The 20,733-nt window shown below is 42.4% G+C and overlaps 1 protein-coding gene across 2 annotated transcripts in view; it reads right to left on the bottom strand.

Moving 5' to 3' along the window:
- SDHC (succinate dehydrogenase complex subunit C) overlaps positions 1 to 20,733 on the bottom strand; it is a 34,144-nt gene that overhangs the window by 4,922 nt on the left and 8,489 nt on the right. For both annotated transcript variants that reach the window (XM_021682045.2, XM_044915888.1), the window contains one exon: positions 12,339 to 12,400. In XM_021682045.2, coding sequence (XP_021537720.1) covers positions 12,339 to 12,400 — 62 coding nt within the window. The remainder of the gene's footprint in view (positions 1 to 12,338; positions 12,401 to 20,733) is intronic.

Here is a 20,733-nt window from a genome sequence, read left to right as displayed (position 1 = left end):
CAACGTAACACGGTAGGCCGCTATACTCACATTGGAAAAAAAAAGTAAAAAGACAACACAGAGTGAGAGAAAATATTTGCAGATCATATGTCTGTAAGGGACACGTATCCAGAATATACTAAAGACTCTTACAACTCAATAATAAAAACACAACCCAATTTAAAAATGGACAAAGGATCTAAATAGGTATCTCTCCAAACATAGATAATTAAATGGCCAATAAGTCTACGAAAAGATGCTCAACACCATTAGCCGTTAGGGAAATGCAAATCAAAACTTCAGTGAGAGAGAGCCCGGGTGGCTCAGTCAGTTGAGCATCTGCCTTCGGCTCAGGTCATTTTCCCAGGGTCCTGGGATCAAGTCCTGCAACAGGCTCTCTGCTCAGCGGGGAGTTGCTTCTCCTTCTCACTTTCCTTCTGTGCTCTCCCGATCTCTCTAATAAATAAAATCTTAAAAAAAAAAAAACACCATGATGAGAAGCTACTTCACACCTACTAGGATGTTATAATATGTAAATATAAAATTATGTGCATTTATATAAAATATACACATTTATATAAATATCAATGTGTTTAATTTTTTTTCCTGGACAGAGAGAGACTGCGAGAAAGTGAGCAGGGGGGAGGGGCAGAGGGAGAAGGAAAGAGAGAATCTTAAGCCTAGCATGGAGCCCAATGCAGGACTCCTGAGATCATGACCTGAGCTAAAATGAAGTCAGACACTTAACCAACTGAGCTACCCAGATGCCCCTCAAATATGTGTAATTTATATTTAAGAACATAAATATAAAAAAACAGATAACAACAAGTGTTGGCAAGGATGTAGAGAAATTAGGATCTCACACATTGCTGGTGGGAATGTGAAATGGTACAGCCACTCTGGAAAACAATTTGGCAGTTTCTCAAAACGTTGACAGAATTAGGGACGCCTGGGTGGCTCAGTGGGTTAAGCGTCTGCCTTCAGCTTGGGTCATGATCCTGGAGTCCCGGGACTGAGCCCCACATCAGGCTCCCCACTCAGCAGGGAGCTTGCTTTTCCCTCTGACCCTCCCCCCCTGTCGTGCACTCTTTCTCTCTCTCAAGTAAATAAATATTTAAAACAAAAAAGAAGCTTATGGTTTAGTAGGGGAGACACTTAAGTAAATCAATCTATAGTCCAAGGTAAGGTGCTGGAGGGCACTAGCACTTAACAAAGGCGTATGTGTGCATGGGGAGCTCGGGAGCACACAGAACAATCAAAATCCATCTGGTAGGAGGGGGGAGAGTATCCTGAAAAGCTTTTTCTCAGAGGTGTACTTAAGCTAAGTTTTGAGAAAAGAGCTGAGGGGGCAGAGAAGTGGGGAGTGGCAGGATACATCAAAGAGGGCCTGATATGCTAAACTACAGATTTTAAACTCGATCCTGCCAGTCAAGGATGACAGATTTCATCCCGGTGCCAATCAAACACAGTTCATCTCAGTGCCAACCTATATCAATTAATAATGGCTATCTAAAGTGTTTTTGTAAGACATATAGATGGCCAACACACACATGAAGAGATGCACAGTATCATTAATCATCAGGGAAATGCAAATCAAAACCACTATGAGATATCACCTCATACCAGTCAGAATGGCTAGTATCCAAAAGAGAAGAAATACCAAGTGTTGGCAAGGACATGGAGAAAAGGGAACCCTTGCACACCGGTGATGGGAATGTAAATTGGTGCAAACACTGTGGGAAACAATATGGAGGTTCCTCAAAAAATTAAAAACAGAAATACCATATGATCCAGTAATTCCACTACTGGATATTTACCCAAAGAAAACAAAAACACTAATTCAGGACGCCTGGCTGGCTCAGTCGGAGGAGCATGACTCTTTATCTCAGGGTCGTGAGTTCAAGCCCCATGTTGCGTGTAGAGATTACTAAAAATAAATAACAACAATAACAGAAACACTAATCCCCTACGTGTATGGCAACATTATTTACAATGGAAGATATGGAAGCAGCCCAAGCGTCCATCAGTAGATGAATGGACAAAGATGTGGTATATGTACACAGCAGAAGATGACTCGGGCATAAAAAAGAATGAGATCTGGCCATCTGCAACAACACGGATGGGCCGAGAGAGAAATAAGTTAGCTAGAAAAAGACGAATGCCAGGTGCCTGGGTGGCTCAGTCGGTTAAGCGTCTGCCTTCGGCTCAGGTCATGATCCCAGGGTCCTGGGATCGAGCCCCGCATCGGGCTCCCCGCTCAGCAGGGAATCTGCTTCTCCCTCTGCCCTGCCCCCCCCCACATGTGCTCGTGTTCTCTCTCAAAAATAAAACCTCAAAAAGAAAAAGACAAACACCGTATGATTTCACTTATATGTGGAATCTAAAAAACAAAACAAACAAATATACTCTTAAATACAGAGAACAAACTCATGGTTGCCGGGGGGAGGGGGGTGGGGGAACAGGTGAAATACATGAAGGGGATTAAGAGGCACAAACTTCCAGTTATGAAATAAATCACAGAGATGAAAAGTACAGCATAGGGAATATAGTTGGTAATATTGTAAAGATACTATACGGTGACAGGTGGTGACTTCACTTATCCTGAGCCCTGAGTAATGTATACAGTTGTCAAATCAATATACTGTATACCTGAAATTAAAAGAAAAAAAAAAAGGTGTTATAGTGGGAAGGATTCTTAGGCTGTATCATATACAGAAACAATGACCTGCCCTGGCCTCAGAAGGAGGGGAAGGTTACTTGGGTCAAATACTGCCATTCCTAATGGGACTAATAAATCATTAAGAGTTTTAAACTGGACAGTGATATGGTCAGAAACACTCTTTGAAAACATCAACTTGGGAGCAACAGGGGGACAGATGAGAGGAGTCAGTGGAGGCAGGAAGTGTGAAAAGGATGCTGTGGTAATTCTAAGTCTCCAGTGGACGAAGGTGAGGGCTTGACTGAAGACAGTAACAGGGAGAATAAAGAATGGAAAATTTGGTAAAATTTGGGGATTTGGGGTAAATGAGGTAAGTCAAGGATGGTGGTTTGCAAGGGCTACTGACTAGATAATGCCCTTCACCCACACAGGGAACGAAGGAAATGCAGGCTGTTTTTAGTTTCAGTTTTGATTTGTCTGAGAATGCATGTTGATCAATCGAGAGTACCGCTAAGTTGGAAGTACCTACGGAACAGCACGTGAGGATACGCAATAAGCAGCTGGCTAAAGGCCTAAAGCTAACTGGGCTCTGGCTTAAAGACACAGATTTGAGGGCCACCTGCATGTAAGCGATCAGTGAAGTCTGAAGTGTGGATGGGGCAACTGGGGAGGTGAAGTCCTCGAAGGCAAGGGCCATGGCTCCTCATTTCTGGAAGCACCACAGTTCACACAGAGAGCAACACAAAACAGGTTCTCAACGCTACTGGGTCAAGAAGTACAGCTGGTAACGTGGGACCTGTGACTGGAGACTGAAGTGGGGGGCCATCTTGTGGGGCTGTGCCTTTAACCTGTGGGGTCTGCACTAACTCTGAGTAGTGAGTGTCAGCGCTGGAAACCGAATTGGAGACACCCAGTTGGTGCCTGGAGAATTGGAAAATTTGTTGTTAATGGGAAAAACATGCATTTGGTGTCAGAAGTGTTGAGTATAAACAGTTCAGAAAAGGGCCTTTTTTGAAAGAACAGGGCAGCCAATACGGTCTCTCTTCTAATTACATCTGGATTGGAATTTGTGTAATGATCTCCTTGTGTAATGATCTCCTTGACCTCCCAGAGACATCACTTACTTTTTCAGATTATAAAAACACTGCAGGGCGCCTGGGTGGCTCAGTTGGTTGAGCGACTGCCTTCGGCTCAGGTCATGATCCTGGAGTCCCGGGATCGAGTCCCACATCGGGCTCCCTGCTCAGCAGGGAGTCTGCTTCTCCCTCTGACCCTCCCCCCTCTCATGTGCTCTCTCTCTCTCTCTCTCTCAAATAAATAAATAAAATCTTAAAAAAAAAAAACACTGCAAAGAACTACAACATTATAGAAATGTATGGTTTAGAAAAGTTCTCCATAATCCCACACCGCTCAGAGATAAACCATTTTGTGTACATCCAGAGACACTGTGTCATTTTATGTTTTTAAGTACCAAACCCATCAGAAAAATACTACCTATTTCAAATATGTTTATTGCTACAGCCACCATTTACTTAAAACTTACATAATTATTTAATCTTCCTAACAATCTGAAAAATCAGTAGCACCTTCATTTCACTAACAGCTGAAGAAATGAGGTTCAGAAACATTAAGCGTATTCAAGTTTACTGAGCATTAAGTGAATGGGCTGGGATTCGAACACAAAACTCAAGATTCTTTCCACTAACACCACACTTTTTTCTTAAGCACCTATAAACTCCTGACTCATAATTGTTCTTTTAGACTTGCTGGTGTTTCCATCGTTTAAAAAAAATACCGATCTTGAAAAAACTGGTGTAGCAGAATGGTGTCAAGAACATCTGATTTATTTTGAGACATTCGTTTGCTTTTGAATTGATTTAACTAACAGACAAAATTCCATAACATTCATAGAAGCAAAGGCTGAAGACACTGCTGTTCACACCCCGGGATTTCCATTAGTTTTGACTCTGGAAGGTTATCTGAGAGTAGGTGGTGTTATTCTAAGATGAGGCAGTCCTATCAGTCTGGTCTTCTAAGAGGTGAGTGCTGCTATGAGCGGCCCTCCCTGGGACTCAGTGGTCCAACTGCTGTCATGTTGGGTGCATAGATGGGGGCTGAGTCTTTCCGGATATCTAAGGCACATGTGTGGCTGTTGAAGTTTTGGAGCTGCAGGTTTGCACTGAAATTCAAGGAACAGTGGAGGGGCCCCCTAACCTCCTATCTGTCCAGACTGTCAAAGATCCTTGAATCCTCTTGGGTCATATGTTCTTCCTAAATCTTCTCAAACTAGCTCAGTTCATGGTACCTCAGTGTTTTCAGTAATTTTTTTTTCAGGGTGCCCCCAAGCCAAAAGAAATACCTAACGGTTGTTTCGTAAGTAATTCAATTCAAGCAACTCAAGTATTTATGCCCTAACAATTTAGTAGCCATTTGGAAGAAAAAAATCATCCCCATAATAGAGAGAAAAATTTTAAAAATTTCACTCTTAAATAACCACAATTATTTACTAATGAGATGTATACACTGTTGGATAGAGAACATATCCAACCCTGAGTATCAGACTGAACATCAGCATCATTCCCTGCTCCAGACTGACTTTCATACAGGCCAGGCTGAAGAATCGGCCCGTCAGTGAGAGCCTGTGGGGACGCACAGGCAAACCTGTTGCTCAGGCAGTCAGCATCTTTTCTGGAAAAGCTTGAAGGCCTTCCATACAGACTTATAAGGTAACTAGTGGAACTCCGAAGTGGCTGTTTTTTTCTTCTGGACTTTTCATGAGATGGCCCATTAGTCACTGATTCTCAACTGTGATGTGTTATGTATACATTAGGAATCCTGGTCACTGAGGTGGTGTAGAGAAAGTGGTGAGAACACCACCTCTGGCGAAAGGCAACGTGAGTTCAGTTCCCCCTCTGTCACTAACCAGCTACTATTTCCTCACTTCCTCTTCTGCTTATATTAATAATGCCTTGTTCGGACTGTGAGAATTAAGTCCTGGATATGAAGTTCCTGATTCAGGCCTGGTAGTGATTACGATTTACATTAATGCTTGGAATATTCACTTCTATACCATTCAGTAAATGTCTGATCATTCGTAGTTGAAAATCTCGCTCTCAGCCTCTCCTGCTCCACGAGTACGACACCTCTGTCCTCGAATTACCAAGATGACACGGCCTGGCAAGGCTGATGGTCGCCAGAAGAGAAAATACGTCTCCAGAACCGTTCTACTTCTTCTCAGAGCAGGAACCTCCTGCCCCCCACCCCCACCCCCAGAGGCTGCAGGGAAGCCACAGGCATGACTTAACACGATGGGATTACTGTGAGGACACTTCAGCTGAAAGAGCAATCAGGTGCCGTCACCCCAAGTTTTAATCATCACTTGGACAGCTCCACCAAGGCTCTTTCACATGTTTTCATTTTCACTTGCAGTGACATCTGCAGGGGCTTGCTGGGAAGAAGTGTCTGAGAGAGCTTATGGCGGCTCCTGGAAGTGGCCGCAGGGCTTCCCGACAACTCGCCCAGTGCTGTGTATACTGCACTTCACTGCCATGGAGGAGGCTGGAGCTCGTCCTGGCAGCCAAGCGAAAGCACCATTTAATTTGTCTTGGCAATTAGACGGGACAGGGTCGTTGGCTTTGTTTTCCCAGTTTACGTTGTTTAGCTGTTAGAGGGGTCCCTCCTCAGGCGCTGAAGTTGTAGGAGAGGCTACTGCGTGCTTCCCAGTATCCTAGACATCAGAGGAGAATTTAGGAAATCGCATATTTGGTTTCCTCTCATATATTTTTCACTTGTAATGAGGAAAGCTTTGGCCAGTCACTTCTGATTGGATAAACTGATTGCTATTCCTTGTTCAAAGATGTGATACGATAAGAAATATATATATTTGGTCTTTTCCCCCAGTTCCTGGCACACAGATCCTGAAACCTTTGGAACCTCTAGAGTGATGAAGAATGCCTTTAGTATGCTATTGGGATGACTGGTGGATGGGGGCCTCTGCATGGCTTCAGGATGGGGGCCTGTCGCCAGAAAGACCAAGGCATGATTGAGGGTTGAAACTTTCATCCCCATCCCCTCCTCCCCAACCCCACCGCCCAGATATCTGCAAAGGAGTGGCTGGTGATTGAGCTAATGGTCAATGATTTAAGCAATCTTGCCTAGGTGATGAAACCTCCATAAAAACCCCTGAACTATAGGGTCTGGACAGCTTTCAAGTTGTGGAACACATCAAGGTGCTGACAGGGTGGTGTTAAAAGAAATCACAGGCCTAAAATGGTGACACTTAGGCCAAATCAGCAAACCTAACTTAATGCCTAACCTAACTGCAGTTTCAACTCCCCAGGAGTGTAACCTTTAACCAGTCAACATGGAACTTCCTGTTCAATGCTACGACATTTACTGATAGATACCTTCCACTCCCCTTAGGAGGACAACCCTGCCTAAACAATGCATTCCTTGCTAATAAATTCCTTTCTTTCCTTCTTTCCTTCCTTCCTTCTTTCTTTAAAGATTTTAACTAATCGCTACACCCAACGTGGGCCTCCAACTTACAACCTCAAGATCAAGAGCCACATGACTGAGCCAGCCAGGTGCCCCTATTTGTTGTTGTTGTTGTTATTGTTGTGAAGCCTTCTCTCTACCTTTAAAAACTTCTTTTGTTTAGCTCAGCAGAGGATCTCTCTCCTCACTAGATGGGATACTGCCAATTCATGACTCAATGAATAAAACCAATTAGATCTTCATATTTACACAGCTGCATTCTGGTATTATTTAACACCAGAAAGGGCATGGAAGCTCCATGCATACTCCCCCACTCCTCCCCTATACCTTGCCCTGCATTTCTCTTCCATTTGGCTGTTCTGAGTTGCATCCTTCATTTAAAAAAATCAGTAAATATAAGTAAAGTGTTTTCATGAGCTCTGGTGAGCTATTCTAGCAAATTATTGAACCTGAGGAAGGGGTCATAAAAACTCTGATTTATAGCTGGTACTTCAGATCTAGTATTTAATTCTCACAATCCTAACTAGGCATTATCATAAGCACAAAAGGAAGTGAGGATACAGTAGCTGATTAGTGACAGAGTGGGAACTGAACTCAGATCTGCCTTACTCCAAAGTCTGCTTTGTTACTTTCTCTCCACTGCCTCAGTGACCAGGATTTCTAACACATTTAAGAATCAGTGACTAATGTCTCATCTCATGACAAGCCCAGAAGAAAAAAGCAGTCACTCTAGAGTTCCATTAGTTCCTTTATAAATCTATAAGGCCTGTGGCTTTTCTAGAAAAGAAGCTGACTGCCTGAGCAGAAGGTTTGCCTATGCATTCAGGCCATCTCTCACTGAAGGGCTGAGTCTCTAATCTGACCTGTTTTTAATGACTATCCAAAACATTCAGGACCATTCTTATACCCGAGGTCACTGTACACTTCATTTATAGCTACATTCCTCTAAAATACCTGCTATTTAGCATCCATCTGTGCTTTTTCTAAACTCCTTGTTTTTACTGTTGTATGTCGGGGCATCTTGGTCACTGCCCCTCCTTCCCCGGCCCCAGCCTCACTCACACTGCAGCTTAGTCCCCTGCCTTTCTGAAGGTAATTACTTGGTTTCATTTAGACTGTTATACCATTAGTCACAGTGGAAAATCATGAGTATTTTAATCCCTCAGCCCCTAAGCAATGGAAGAGTGTTACTGGCCATCTCTTTCCATGTTTTAAAGGACTGTTCATAAAGTTCTTTTTCTTTTTTTAGAGGAGGGGACAGAGGTAGAGAGAAAATCTTAAGCAGGCTCCACACCCAGCACAGAGCCTGATGCAGGGCTCAATCTCACAACCCTGAGATGGTGACTTAAGACAAAATCAAGAGTCAGATGCTGAACCAACTGAGCCACCCAGGCACCTCTATAAAGTTCTTTTTGATTAAATTCTATTTTAAAGTCAAACTAGTGTCATCAAACTTTTTGGTTCAACATGTTTTTCAGAATTTATATATTGGCTGCAAAATCTCTACAGTCTGGATAAATACCTTGTCACGGATTTGTCCTGGCAGCCTATCCTATTACTGGAACAAATAAGAACAGGAACTTTTTTTTTTTTAATGTAATCTCTATGCCCAATGTGGGGCTTGAACCCATGACCACGACCCCAAGATCAAGAGTCGTGTGCTCTACCAACTTAGGCACCCAGGCACCCTGGGAACAGGAGCCTTTTATGACGTCCAACGGTCTACAGGATCAAGTTCCAACTTCTCTGCGGGGCAGTCAAAGTCCTTTACTGTTTGGCGCACTTTTCAGCCTTACCTTCTGCCATTTTCCCCATAAATACTACTCTCAAACAATCAGACCCAGTCATCACTATCCAGTGACTCTGGACGCTTCCCAGCCCCTAGGCCTTTGCACAAGGTAGCTTCTCTGTTGAATGCGTCCTCTGCCTCCTCTTGATGAATTCTCCTACTCAGCCTTCTTTCAAGCTCTCCAATTCCTTCAGAGATGGTCTCTCCTCAGGGACCCCTTACCTCTAGTGAAAAGTCATCACAGGGCTGCCTGTGTGGTGCAGTTGGGCATCCAACTCTTGATTTCGGCTCAGCTTGTGATCTCAGGGTCATGGGATCAAGCCCCACGCCGAGCCCCACGCTCAGTGCAAAGTCTGTTTACGATTCTCTATCCCTCTGCCCTTCCCCACTGCACACACACTCTCTCTCTCTCCCTCTCTAAAATAAATAAATAAATCTTTTTAAAAAGTTATCATAGTGCATTATAAATATTTATTTGTCTTACTCCTTAGACTCCTCTGCCCTCGAGGGTAGAGGCTATTACTATCGCTATCTAATTTCTAACGCATAAGAAGAAACTAATTAGAAGGCAGGAAGAATGAACAGTTCTGAAATGACCACCATGAGCAAAATGAATTAGATGGGCATATTCATTTAGTAAACAGAGATCCAAGTACCTACTGAGTGCTCGCTAGAGAGTACGAACAGTAAAGAAGATAGATGCAGTCCCCACTCTCTGAAGAGTTTGCAGTCTCATAAGAGAGACAGATTTATAAACAAACAAAATAATTATAAATATATAATAAAAGCTCTGAAATAAACAACCAGTACAATAAGAACTGATGAATGTACAATGAAAGAACAGTGCTGTGACACAGAAAATTAACAAAAGAACTAGAACCAGAAACTCCTTCTTCAGAGATGGTGATAAGCAAAGTACTGTTTAAGCTGGCAATTCTGTTCCGATCTAAAGGATAAAAAGGAAGTAACCATGCACGGTGCAGCAAAGGGTAGGAACAGACATTTCAGATTAAGGGACTAAAACATGCAATGGCTCTGGGGTGAGAAAGAGTTTTGCTCATTCAAAGGAATTCAAAGACCAGGGTGGCAGAGCACAGGAAGCAAGGGGAGGCAAGGCAGAGGTGAGCTCAACAAGGCCAGATCAGAGGCAGCACACTTTCTGCCACGATGGAGATTTGAATTGTAATCTAAGTGCAAAGGCAAATACAGTAATAGGATGATTCTAAGTGTGACATGATTCAATTTATTTTCATAAGGATTTTGTTTTTCCTGCTGTTATGTGAAAAAGAGACTGGAGGAGAGCCACAAGAATGCAAAGATCACAGTTGCTGGGATTGACTTCATTTCAGGCCTTCTCACCATTTGGTCCAGTGCACATCACCTTCTAAGAGACTGCTGCCATTCAGTTTATTGTGCTTCTCATCCCTGTTTTCATAAGTCAACATCCAACATATACTTTCTTGAAATTCCATCAATTCTGGTATAGGCATTATTAATATGCTCATTTTATAAGGAATAAACCGAGGTTCAGAGTGTTGACTAAGTTGCCTATGTCGGCCATCTAGCAAAAACCGGTTCCCTTCCAGTTCTGAATGGACCTTCAGCATTCGAGGGAAACATGAGAACTACTACCATAGGTAAACTACAGCCACTCCGTTCCATCACAGGATTAGGGAAAAACTGAATAAACACTGATGAATACAAGGTCATTCAAGGGGATTCAGATAGAAAAAATAAATGATTATTAAGTACACTTGTGAAAAAAAATATCAACTTCAGCTATGTATGGCAAACTAATACTTTTTTGTCATTATAGTCTACAAAAGAGTCAATATCCCCTTTCTCATTCAGTGGTAATAAATACACGGACATAAAAAAGCAATCTAGGGGCGCCTGGGTGGCTCAGTCCATTAAGCATCTGCCTTCGGCTGAGGTCACAATCCCGGAGTCCCGGGATCGAGCCCCATGTCGGGCTCCCTGCTCCGTGGGGAGTCTGCTTCTCCCTCTCCCTCTCCCCCTCCCCCTGCTCCATTCTCTCTCCCTCAAATAAATAAAATCTTAAAAAAAAAGGGGGGAGGGAATCTAAAGCCTAATAAACTACTCTTGTTATCTCAATGATTTTTAGGATTAAATCTGCTCATCAATACCACCAAACTAAGCATAAAGTATCAATCTAACAACTGTAAGATTCTAAGTAAGCAGAAATAAAGTAACTATGAATTTACAGCTAGAAGAGCCTAATCCTGAAATGTATCGTATTATTTCAGTCCAAGTGGGTTAAAAACCAGAAACTAGACACAGACTCCCAGGCAACAGCAATCATCCTTATACCTGGATTCCATCATCCCTTTACCAACCAAAGGAATGATAATACAGGAATGATAACATCAGGTCTTGGATAGGAGTTCCTATCCCTATTTGATTATCAACAAAACAAATCTGATTTTGAATGGCAAAGACGTGATGTTAGATAATTTCTGCCAGTGTCTCAGCAACAGCTCCCTAAATACAGGGTCCCTCCACTTGAGCCACCAGTCCTGCTGATGACCGCTTCAGTAAAAACAGAGTCTACAGGAGCCCAGGGGGGCCCTGAAAAATATTAGAGAAAACAGATATATGTCCATGTTTCCAGGACAAGCCAGGGAAAAATTTTTAAATATAGCTGATCCTCTTGTAAAGCATCTCTCTATTGTGGAAAGATGCATCAGATCCCAAAACCTAATTATAATCTGCACACTTCTTACCTGTAATAAACTTTACTACCTGAAATGGACGCACTATCTAGGACCAGCATACAATTCATACTATATAAGTAAATAAATAGACATTCTGGGCTGTAAATGAAGATTTTGTGAGATTGGAGACTGAATCTTTGTGGGCCTGATCAATTCTAGGTGATAAAGAATGGGTGCTAAAACGGAGTTTCTGGAAGAATAAGGTTGATGACTAATCTTGGACTGTGTTTGGTCAACGTTTAGTCAGCTAGCCCATCTTCATGACATTTCTATCTCTGCTCTCTGTAATTTCAATAAATATAACATCAGGATGTGCTGGGGATGATGTAAAAACTCGCTAAGTAGGGGCACCTGGCTGGCTCAGTCGGAAGAGCATGCGACTCTTAATCTCAGGGTTGTGAGTTCAAGACCCACATGGGGTGTAGAGATTGCTTAAATTAAAAAAAACTTAAAAAAAAACTGTCTAAGAAAAGAACATGCGCACACTGGGAACTCAGAATGAATTGTTAAAGGAATGAATGAACAATAAGCTTAAAAGGACTCACCATTTTCTTTACATCAAGTTGCTGATTTGTAGAGGAGGCGGTGCTAAGAGCCACAGAAACAGCAAAGTTCTTCAAAGGGGGTGTGTGTGCGCGCACGCGCACACATACGTGCACATAAATACACATGTACGTACCTGCACTCAAGGCCACACCAGTACCACGGTGGCAAATGGACATCGCCATGGGAAGAGACCAACTGCAAAGAAATACACGAAGGCAATTAAAAAAAGGAAAATATGACACCACAAGAGAGACTCCATTTTGGTTTATACGCTTTGGAAATAGGCACTATTTACACATAAAAACAAAACAGCTTTTGCATTCTTGTGTTTCCACTTTCTAGTTTGAATATACGAAAACTGATTTCAGGAGAAGCATCCCTCCTTTTACCAGAAGGAATCAATCACAACTTAAACTCCTCCTTTCATAAGAAGAAACAACGTGAGTGGGTCAAAGACACCAATTAAAGTTGCATCTATATAGAAAATAATCACTAGAATACAACCACCTGGGTCCTTCCTTGTGCCAGTCACAAGACTGAAGTAAAAGGAAAACGAAGTGAGTTTTGTTGATCTAGTTTCATAGAATATACAGTCACCCTTGAACTCTTTATTTCTTATTATGTGCCCATAAATATTCACATTGAGCATACCATTTATTCCCTAATAAACTACCTATCCCAAATTTTTAAATCCAATTTTCCCGGATTTAGTAAATGTTTAATCCATGGTCGTTTCAAAATACTTTGTCATCAAACCCCTTTCCAAATCATGTTCTGAATCATTAATTTGCCAGAGCATTTCTGTAGAAGGACAACTAACACTGCTATATTCTGGACCTAGTTCTTTTTTTTTTTTTTTTTTTTTAAGATTTTTATTTATTTATTTCACAGAGACAGCGAGAGAGGGAACACAAGCAGGGGGAGTGGGAGAGGGAGAAGCAGGCTTCCCGCCGAGCAGGGAGCCCGATGCGGGGCTCGATCCCAGGACCCTGGGATCAAAACCTGAGCCGAAGGCAGACGCTTAACAACTGAGCCACCCAGGCGCCCCTGGGCCTAGTTCTCGTGCTCGAGAGGATTGGTTAGTGAAATGGAAAGAACAGGAGTCTATGGATAAAGTTAACATTCATCTTGGAAAGTTTGCTTAGATAGGAAAAGCTGAGCATAATCAGACCATATTTTCAACACTCTACAGGGAAGCTACTCAAGTAGGCTGAAAAAAAAATCTCAAAAAGAAATTCTAACTATGTAATGAAAATGGTCACAGTAAGAAAGGAGTTATACCCAAAGAAACCCAAAAAACTGGCTAGACCCCACTCTGCTTAACTCAGACTTAACAGGATAAATATAAAAGGCAGAAGAAGAGCCCCATAACAAAGAACAAGCAGAGAACAATGACATAATTTGGTTAGATAAAGATAAATGAAGAGACTAAAACCCAGAATAAGCTGAGGCTTGCAAAAAATGTCAAGGACAACAAAAAGGGGCTTTTAAAATTGTATTCAGGGAAAGAAAGCCTCCTAACCAGGATGGACAATTTTATGTTAATAGATGACAGAGTACAAAGCAGATTGCTCAACTATTTTATTTATCAAAGAGAATGATTATCAGACTGAAAAAGAACAAATATTGATTTGAGAGAACTGAAAAAACAGAGGTGGGGCAATTGTAAGACACTGCTTAGCATTCCAAATGGACTTAGGGCTCATGGCCAGCGAACGAAATCCCATGACTAGAAGAGCTACCAGATGAAGCGCGTACACAGCTCTGGATATTTAGAAATACTGAAGTGAAAATGGGGGTGAGACGAGAAACTGCTGGAGTCAAACGTGACCCTAATTTTCAAATATGGTTACAACCACAGCCTGGGTCAGCTGAGTGCTGAGGGGATAAGGAGATTTTATTTCCTAAACAACCACAGTACTATTTCCAGTCCCACAAGACCTTCCAGAGTCTTGTCACTCCTTATCAGGCACTTAAGTATTGAGCCCCTTGAACCTGGGCAGAACTTCATGATTGATGGCCTCAAGAAAGAGAATGTAGCAGAACTGATATGGCATGACTTCCAAATCACACTCTCTCAGGCTGTGAGGAAGCCCAAATAACCCCAGGCAGAGAGCTCAGGTTGTAAGGCTCAGGCAGGGAGAAAAGGACGGTGCCCCTTACCAACCATAATCAACCCAAGTCATGTGAGGAAATGGATCTTCAGATTAATTCAGCCCCAGCCTTTGCGTTTTCTAGCTGAGGCCTAGACATCACAGAGCAAAGGCAAATCATTCCCACTATCTCCTTCCTTCCTTTATTTTATTCCCACTATTTCCTGTTCGAACATTAGGTAAGAGTCTAGTATAGAAAATCAAGACTGTTTTAATTCACTTGCAGAAAAGGTAATCACTAAGAGCCACTAAAATTTTCCCTCAGGAAAAATTTTTTTCAGGACATAATGAGATCCCTTTGAACACAGATTAGATCTTATTCATCTCTGTATTTCCAACTCCTAAAAGAGTATCAAGCACACTATAAGCAATCAACAAATACACTGATTTGAGATGTATTAATTTTATTTCCTTTTTGATTGTTACTGGAATGTTAATCAAGGAAAGCTAGAGACATAGGATATATGAATTTCAATAAGTTATTTAACCACCATGTTGCAAGTAATACTATCGACAAAGTAAAGAGCATTTCTCCAAGGAAGATATACAAATGGCCAGTTAGTATATGAAAAGATGCTCAACATCACTAATCACTAGGGAGAGGCAAATCAAAATTAGAACACGATTAGAACCTCTTCACACCTAACCTTAGGATGGCTGTTACTAAAAACAAACAAAAACAACAAATGATGGGGCGCCTGGGTAGGTCAGTTGGTTAAGTGACTGCCTTCAGCTCAGGTCATGATCCCAGGGTCCTGGGATTGAGCCCCGCATTGGGCTCCCTGCCTGCCACTCCCCGCTGCTTGTGTTCTCTCTCGCTCTGTCAAATAAATAAATAAAACCTAAAAAAACCAAAAAAACAAAAAAACAAAAGCCCAACAAGTGACAAGTGTTGATGAGGAGGTAGAGAAATTGGAACACTTGTACACTGTTGGTGGGAACATAAAACAGTGCAGCTCCTGTGGAAAACAGTATGGCGGGTTCCTCAAAAAATTAAATACAGAATTACATACGATCCAGAAGTTCGGTTCCACTTCTGGATATATACCCAAAAGAACCGAAAGGAGGTACCTGTACACCGATGCTCACCGCAGCATTATTCACAAGAGCCGAAAGAGGGAAGCAACACAAACGTCCATGGGTGGATGAATAGATAAGCAAAATGTAACGTACACATACAACAGAGGATTTATTCAGCCTTAGAAAGGAAAGAAATTCTGACAGTCTACAATATGAATGAACCTTGGGGCGCCTGGGTGGCTCAGTCGGTTAAGCGACTGCCTTCGGCTCAGGTCACGATCCCGGGGTCCTGGGATCGAGCCCCGCATCAGGCTCCCTGCTCAGCGGGAAGCCTGCTTCTCCCTCTCCCTCTGCCTGCCTCTCCGCCTACTTGTTCTCTCTCTCTCTCTCTCTGTCAAATAAATAAATAAAATCTTAAAAAAAAAAATATGGATGAACCTTGAAGACATTGTACCAAGTGAAATAAGCCAGGCACAAAAGGACAAGCATTGTATGATTCCATTTCATGAGATACCCAGAGTAGTCAAATTTATAGAGAGAGAAAATTGAATGGTTAGGGGCTGGTGCTGGGGGCAGAGGAGAATGGGAATTATTGTTTAATGAAGGATTCTGGAGATGGGTAGTGGTGAGATGGTTTGTACAAGGTGAATATGTTTTGTTTTTTTTTTAAGATTTTATTTATTTGTGAGAGAGAGAATGAGAGACAGAGAGCATGAGAGGGAGGAGGGTCAGAGGGAGAAGCAGACTCTCCGCTGAGCAGGGAGCCTGATGTAGGACTCGATCCCCGGATTCCAGGATCATGACCTGAGCCGAAGGCAGTCGCTTAACCAACTGAGCCACCCAGGCGCCCCAAGGTGAATATGTTTAATGCCAGTGAATTGTGCACTTAAAAATGGTTAAAATGGCAAGTCTTATATTACACGTTTCACCACAATAAAAAATGTTAAAAAAAAGAAGTAAAAAGACAACCCAATTAAAAAATGAGCATAGGATTTGAATATTCCTTTCTCCAAAGAAGATATGTAAATGGCCAATAAGCACATGAAAAGACATTCAAAATCAATAAACAGATGTCGGAGAACCAGTGCGCTTACATTTATTTTATATGATTCAAGTTAAAATTAGAGCCATTGGCTAGAAGATATAAGTTGCGGCAACTTCAATAAAAGAAGGGTCTTTCTGATGATAAGAGAAGTTCCCAAACTAGAAAAGTGGGGTAGTGAGTTCCTTGTATACTAGAAGTATACAAGCATAGGCAGAAAACCACAAGAAAATACTGCAGAAGATATTTACTCATTAGGTACAACCGTGACTTTTAACTTTGTGTGTGTGTGTGTGTGTGTGTTTGTGTGTGAGCAGCACCTTTCTTGAAATGCAAAATGCAATATATTAAACAGATCAAAGTAAAGTTGCTTTGGTTACCCAGGGCCGGGGGCCTATAGTTTCACCTGCATGTTGGCCAGCCCCCAGACAACTATCCACAGGAGCTTAGTGGAATATCCAAAGCCCCAGGGAGCACTCTGAAAACCAATGAAGTTGATGATGAAATTAAATTTAATGGACCCTTCCATCTCTTAAGTTTTAAAAAGTTTTCATTTTTTTTTTTTTTTAAGATTTTATTTATGAGAGAGAGAGCACACAAGCAGGGGGAGTGGCAGAGGGAGAGGGAGAAGCAGGCTCCCCGCTCTGGAGCCCGACACTCGGTCCCAGGACCCTGGGATCATGACCTGAGCCGAAGGCAGATACTTAACCGATTGAGCCACCCAGGCGCCCCTTGAAAAAGTTTTCTTTTTTCTTTTTTTTTAAAGATTTTATTTATTTATTCGACAGAGACACAGCGCGAGAGAGGGAACACAAGCAGGGGGAGTGGGAGAGGGAGAAGCAGTCTTCCCGCTGAGCAGGGAGCCCGATGTGGGGCTCGATCCCAGGAACCTGAGATCGTGACCCGAGCCGAAGGCAGACACTTAATGACTGAGCCACCCAGGCACCCTGAAAGTTTCCTAACATCCTTTTCAGTGACTCTTGTTTTCCTGATAACTTAAACCCTGCATACATTTTTGCTTTGATAAACTGACCCAATTTATTAAGAGATAAAGAGTATCTCATATGGTGCTAACTTAACCTTATTTTCATGCCTCCTCCAAACAACTCTAGAAGTTAGTAATAGAAAATATGATTCCATAAAACATAAATCAGCCATCTTTCCTGGACATATCACCTTGGAAACAGCCCGGTGTTCCCTGATGCTTTTTTTTTTTCCCTACAAGTGTGTCTAGAGTTTCATAACTCTAAGAGCAAACAAAGTAGTGAAAGACTCAAGCCCACTGCTTACTACCATTCGTTATGTGACTCAAGAAAAAAGGCCAGGGCTAATTATTATTATTTTTAAAGATTTTATTTATTTATTTGAGAGGGAGAGAGCTAGAGAGAGAGCATGAGTAGGGGGGTGGGCAGATGGAGAAGCAGGCTTCCCACTGAGCAGGGAGCCCAACATGGGGTTCGATCCCAGGACCCTGGGATCATGACCTGAGCTGAAGGCAGCCACCCAGGAGCCCCTAGGCCAGGGATTTAAATATAGACTCAGAATAATAGTAAGTTCTTCACCATTATAATCTCCCCCAATCTTTTCTCTCTTAAAAAAAGTTTTATCATAAAGTTGCAAGGATTAAGATCACTTATTAGTCTCCTTCTGTTTCAGTAGAATGTCCAGTTTCTACAATCAGAATTATTTCTGGAATCTGGCTTGGAAAAAATCTGAAGGGTTGTGGTATTTGTGGAGGTGGTCAAAAAATGGCCAGCCTCCCTGGCAAGAACCCAAGTAAAGCGGGTAGTGGAGCTCAAGGAGCAGCTCGAGAGGGGTTTCTCTTTGCCAACACCAGCACAGCCGCTATCAGTGTTACCTCGGAGAACACCCGAGAAGCAGCTACAGATGCATCGATGCCCGCATGTACACTCGCACCTACGTGTGCCCCGGGGTCGGCATCGATGCGCGCGTGTACACTTGCACCTACGTGTGCCCCGGGGTCGGCATCGATGCCCGCGTGTACACTTGCACCTACGTGTGCCACGGGGTCGGCATCGATGCCCGCGTGTACACTCGCACCTACGTGTGCCCCGGGGTCGGCAGACATACACATCCCAGCTCTCGCTACTGAAAAGGCCTGGAAGCCATGACATCCTGGTAGCAATGAGCACATCTAGCACCCAGATCTTGATTGCACAGGAGCATTCTTGAAGAACTCCCACTGGCTGAGTGTGGGACAGTTTGGACATCAAAATAAAGGAGAGTAACAGTGTAACCTTTTGGGAAAAATAGGAACTATGAAATAATAAAAAATATGTATATACATTGTCTCTGTTCCTGGTTCCTGACACCAGAGCTCCTAAAACCCTTATAATCTCCCAAGTGATAGGAGTGTTAGGTATATTTTTTGTTCCAATATTTGGTCTTTGACCCTGATTCCTGACACACAGTTCCGAAATCCCTTGGAATTTCCTGGGTGGTAAGAGTGTCCTTTGTTCTAATGAGATGACTCTGGATGGGGGCTGGTTACCAGAAAGACTGAGCCATGATTAGAAACTTGGAGCTTTCAGGTCCAACCCCTCTTTTTCCAGGGAGGGAAGAAGGGCTAGAGATTGAGTTAGTATTTGATCATGCCTACCGATTAAGCCTCCATAAAAATCCCAAAAGTAAAGGATTCAGAGTTTCCAGGTCAGTAAGTATGTCCACATGTCAAGAGGGTGGTGTATCCCAACTCCGTGGGGACAGAAGCTGCTGTGCTGGGAACTATTCCTGACACAGAGGTACCTAAAAGGGTACCCGGTTGTTGATCTGTATCAGCTGTAATATCCCTTATAAGGAACTAGTAAAGGTAAGTAAATGTTTCCAAGTTCTGTGAGCAATTCTAGCAAATTATTGAACCTGAGGAGGGGGTAGAGAGAACCCTTGATTTATAGCTGGTCAGTCAAAAGCCCAGGACTTGCAAACTGGCATGTGGAGTGGGGGGCAGTCCTGTGGGACTGAGCCCCTAACCTGTGGGGCCTGCACTAACTCCAAATAGTAAGTGTCATAAATAAATTACTGCACACCCAACTGGTGTCCACAGAGTTGGAAAACTGGCTGGTGTGGGAAAAACCTCCATACATTTGATGTTAGAAGTACTGAAAGCAGAGAGGAAACAGTGCTGTTTTTCCTTTAGCTGGTGTCATAAGAGTAGAGGAGAAATGAGTTTTTCCTTTTAGGAATCCTTGAGTCTGTACTGATAAAGAAAGCAAGCTTTAGCCTATTTATTAATTAATTAATTTATAAATAAATCTAGAGGGTATGATGGAATTAGAAAAAATATAATCTGGCAACCAACATAGTAATAACTGACTCCTAGTAATAACTAATAAATGCTGATGGTAAGTATCATCAACAGATGGGGGGCAGAAGTCTCACCACAAAATAGTTAACAATTAATAAACACAGTATCTTTATCCATTAACTTTATAGATGAAGAAACCTAAGCAGGCACATCTTAACTAATGATAAAAGTCAACATCGCCAGTAATGGGATATAAATCATTATCATGTGTAGCTACCTCCCCCCCCCTCCCCAATGCAGAGAAAAGAGCACAGCATCACCTCAGAGGTATTCCTACCAAAAATGAATAAATCACAAGAAAACGTCAGGCAAACCCAAACAGGAACATTCTAAAAATGTTAAGGTCATGAAAGATAAGGAAAGACTGAAAAACTGTTCCACACTGAAGGAGATCAAAGAGTTAAAGAGATAACTAAATGCAATACATGATCCTGGCTTGGATCCTGGACCTATAAAGGACATTATTAGGACAAGTGACAACATTTGAATGGGATCTGAGGATTAGATGGTGACACTGGGTCAAAGTTAATTTTCTGATTGTGATGGTTGTACTACAGAGTGTCCTTGAATTTTTTTTTTTTTTTAAGAGAGAGAGAGGGGGCGGGGAGGGGCAGAGGGAGAGGGAGAGGGTGAGAGAGAATCCCAAGCAGCCTCCATGCTCAGCACACAGCCCGATGCGACGACCCTGACTGACAATCTGACTGAGATCAGGACCTGAGCCAAAATCAGAAGTCTGGCATTTAACCAACTGAGCAACCCAGGCGCCCCTAGAGTGTCCTTGAATTTAAGAAACACACACTCAAGTATTAAGGGTTTGTGGTAGTCAGAATAACGACCTCCCTGAAGATGTCCATATTCTACTCCTTGGAACCTGTGAGTATTTTACCTTAAATGGCAAAGGGGAATTTAAAGTTGCAGATGAAATTAAGTTTGCTAATAAGCTCACCTTAGGCTAAGTAGACTATCCTGGATTATCCGGATGGTCCCA

The sequence above is a fragment of the Neomonachus schauinslandi genome, chromosome 6 (genome assembly GCF_002201575.2).
Source record: "Neomonachus schauinslandi chromosome 6, ASM220157v2, whole genome shotgun sequence".
In the NCBI taxonomy this organism is placed as follows: Eukaryota; Metazoa; Chordata; class Mammalia; order Carnivora; family Phocidae; genus Neomonachus; species Neomonachus schauinslandi.
This window is presented reverse-complemented; position numbering and strand designations above follow the sequence as displayed.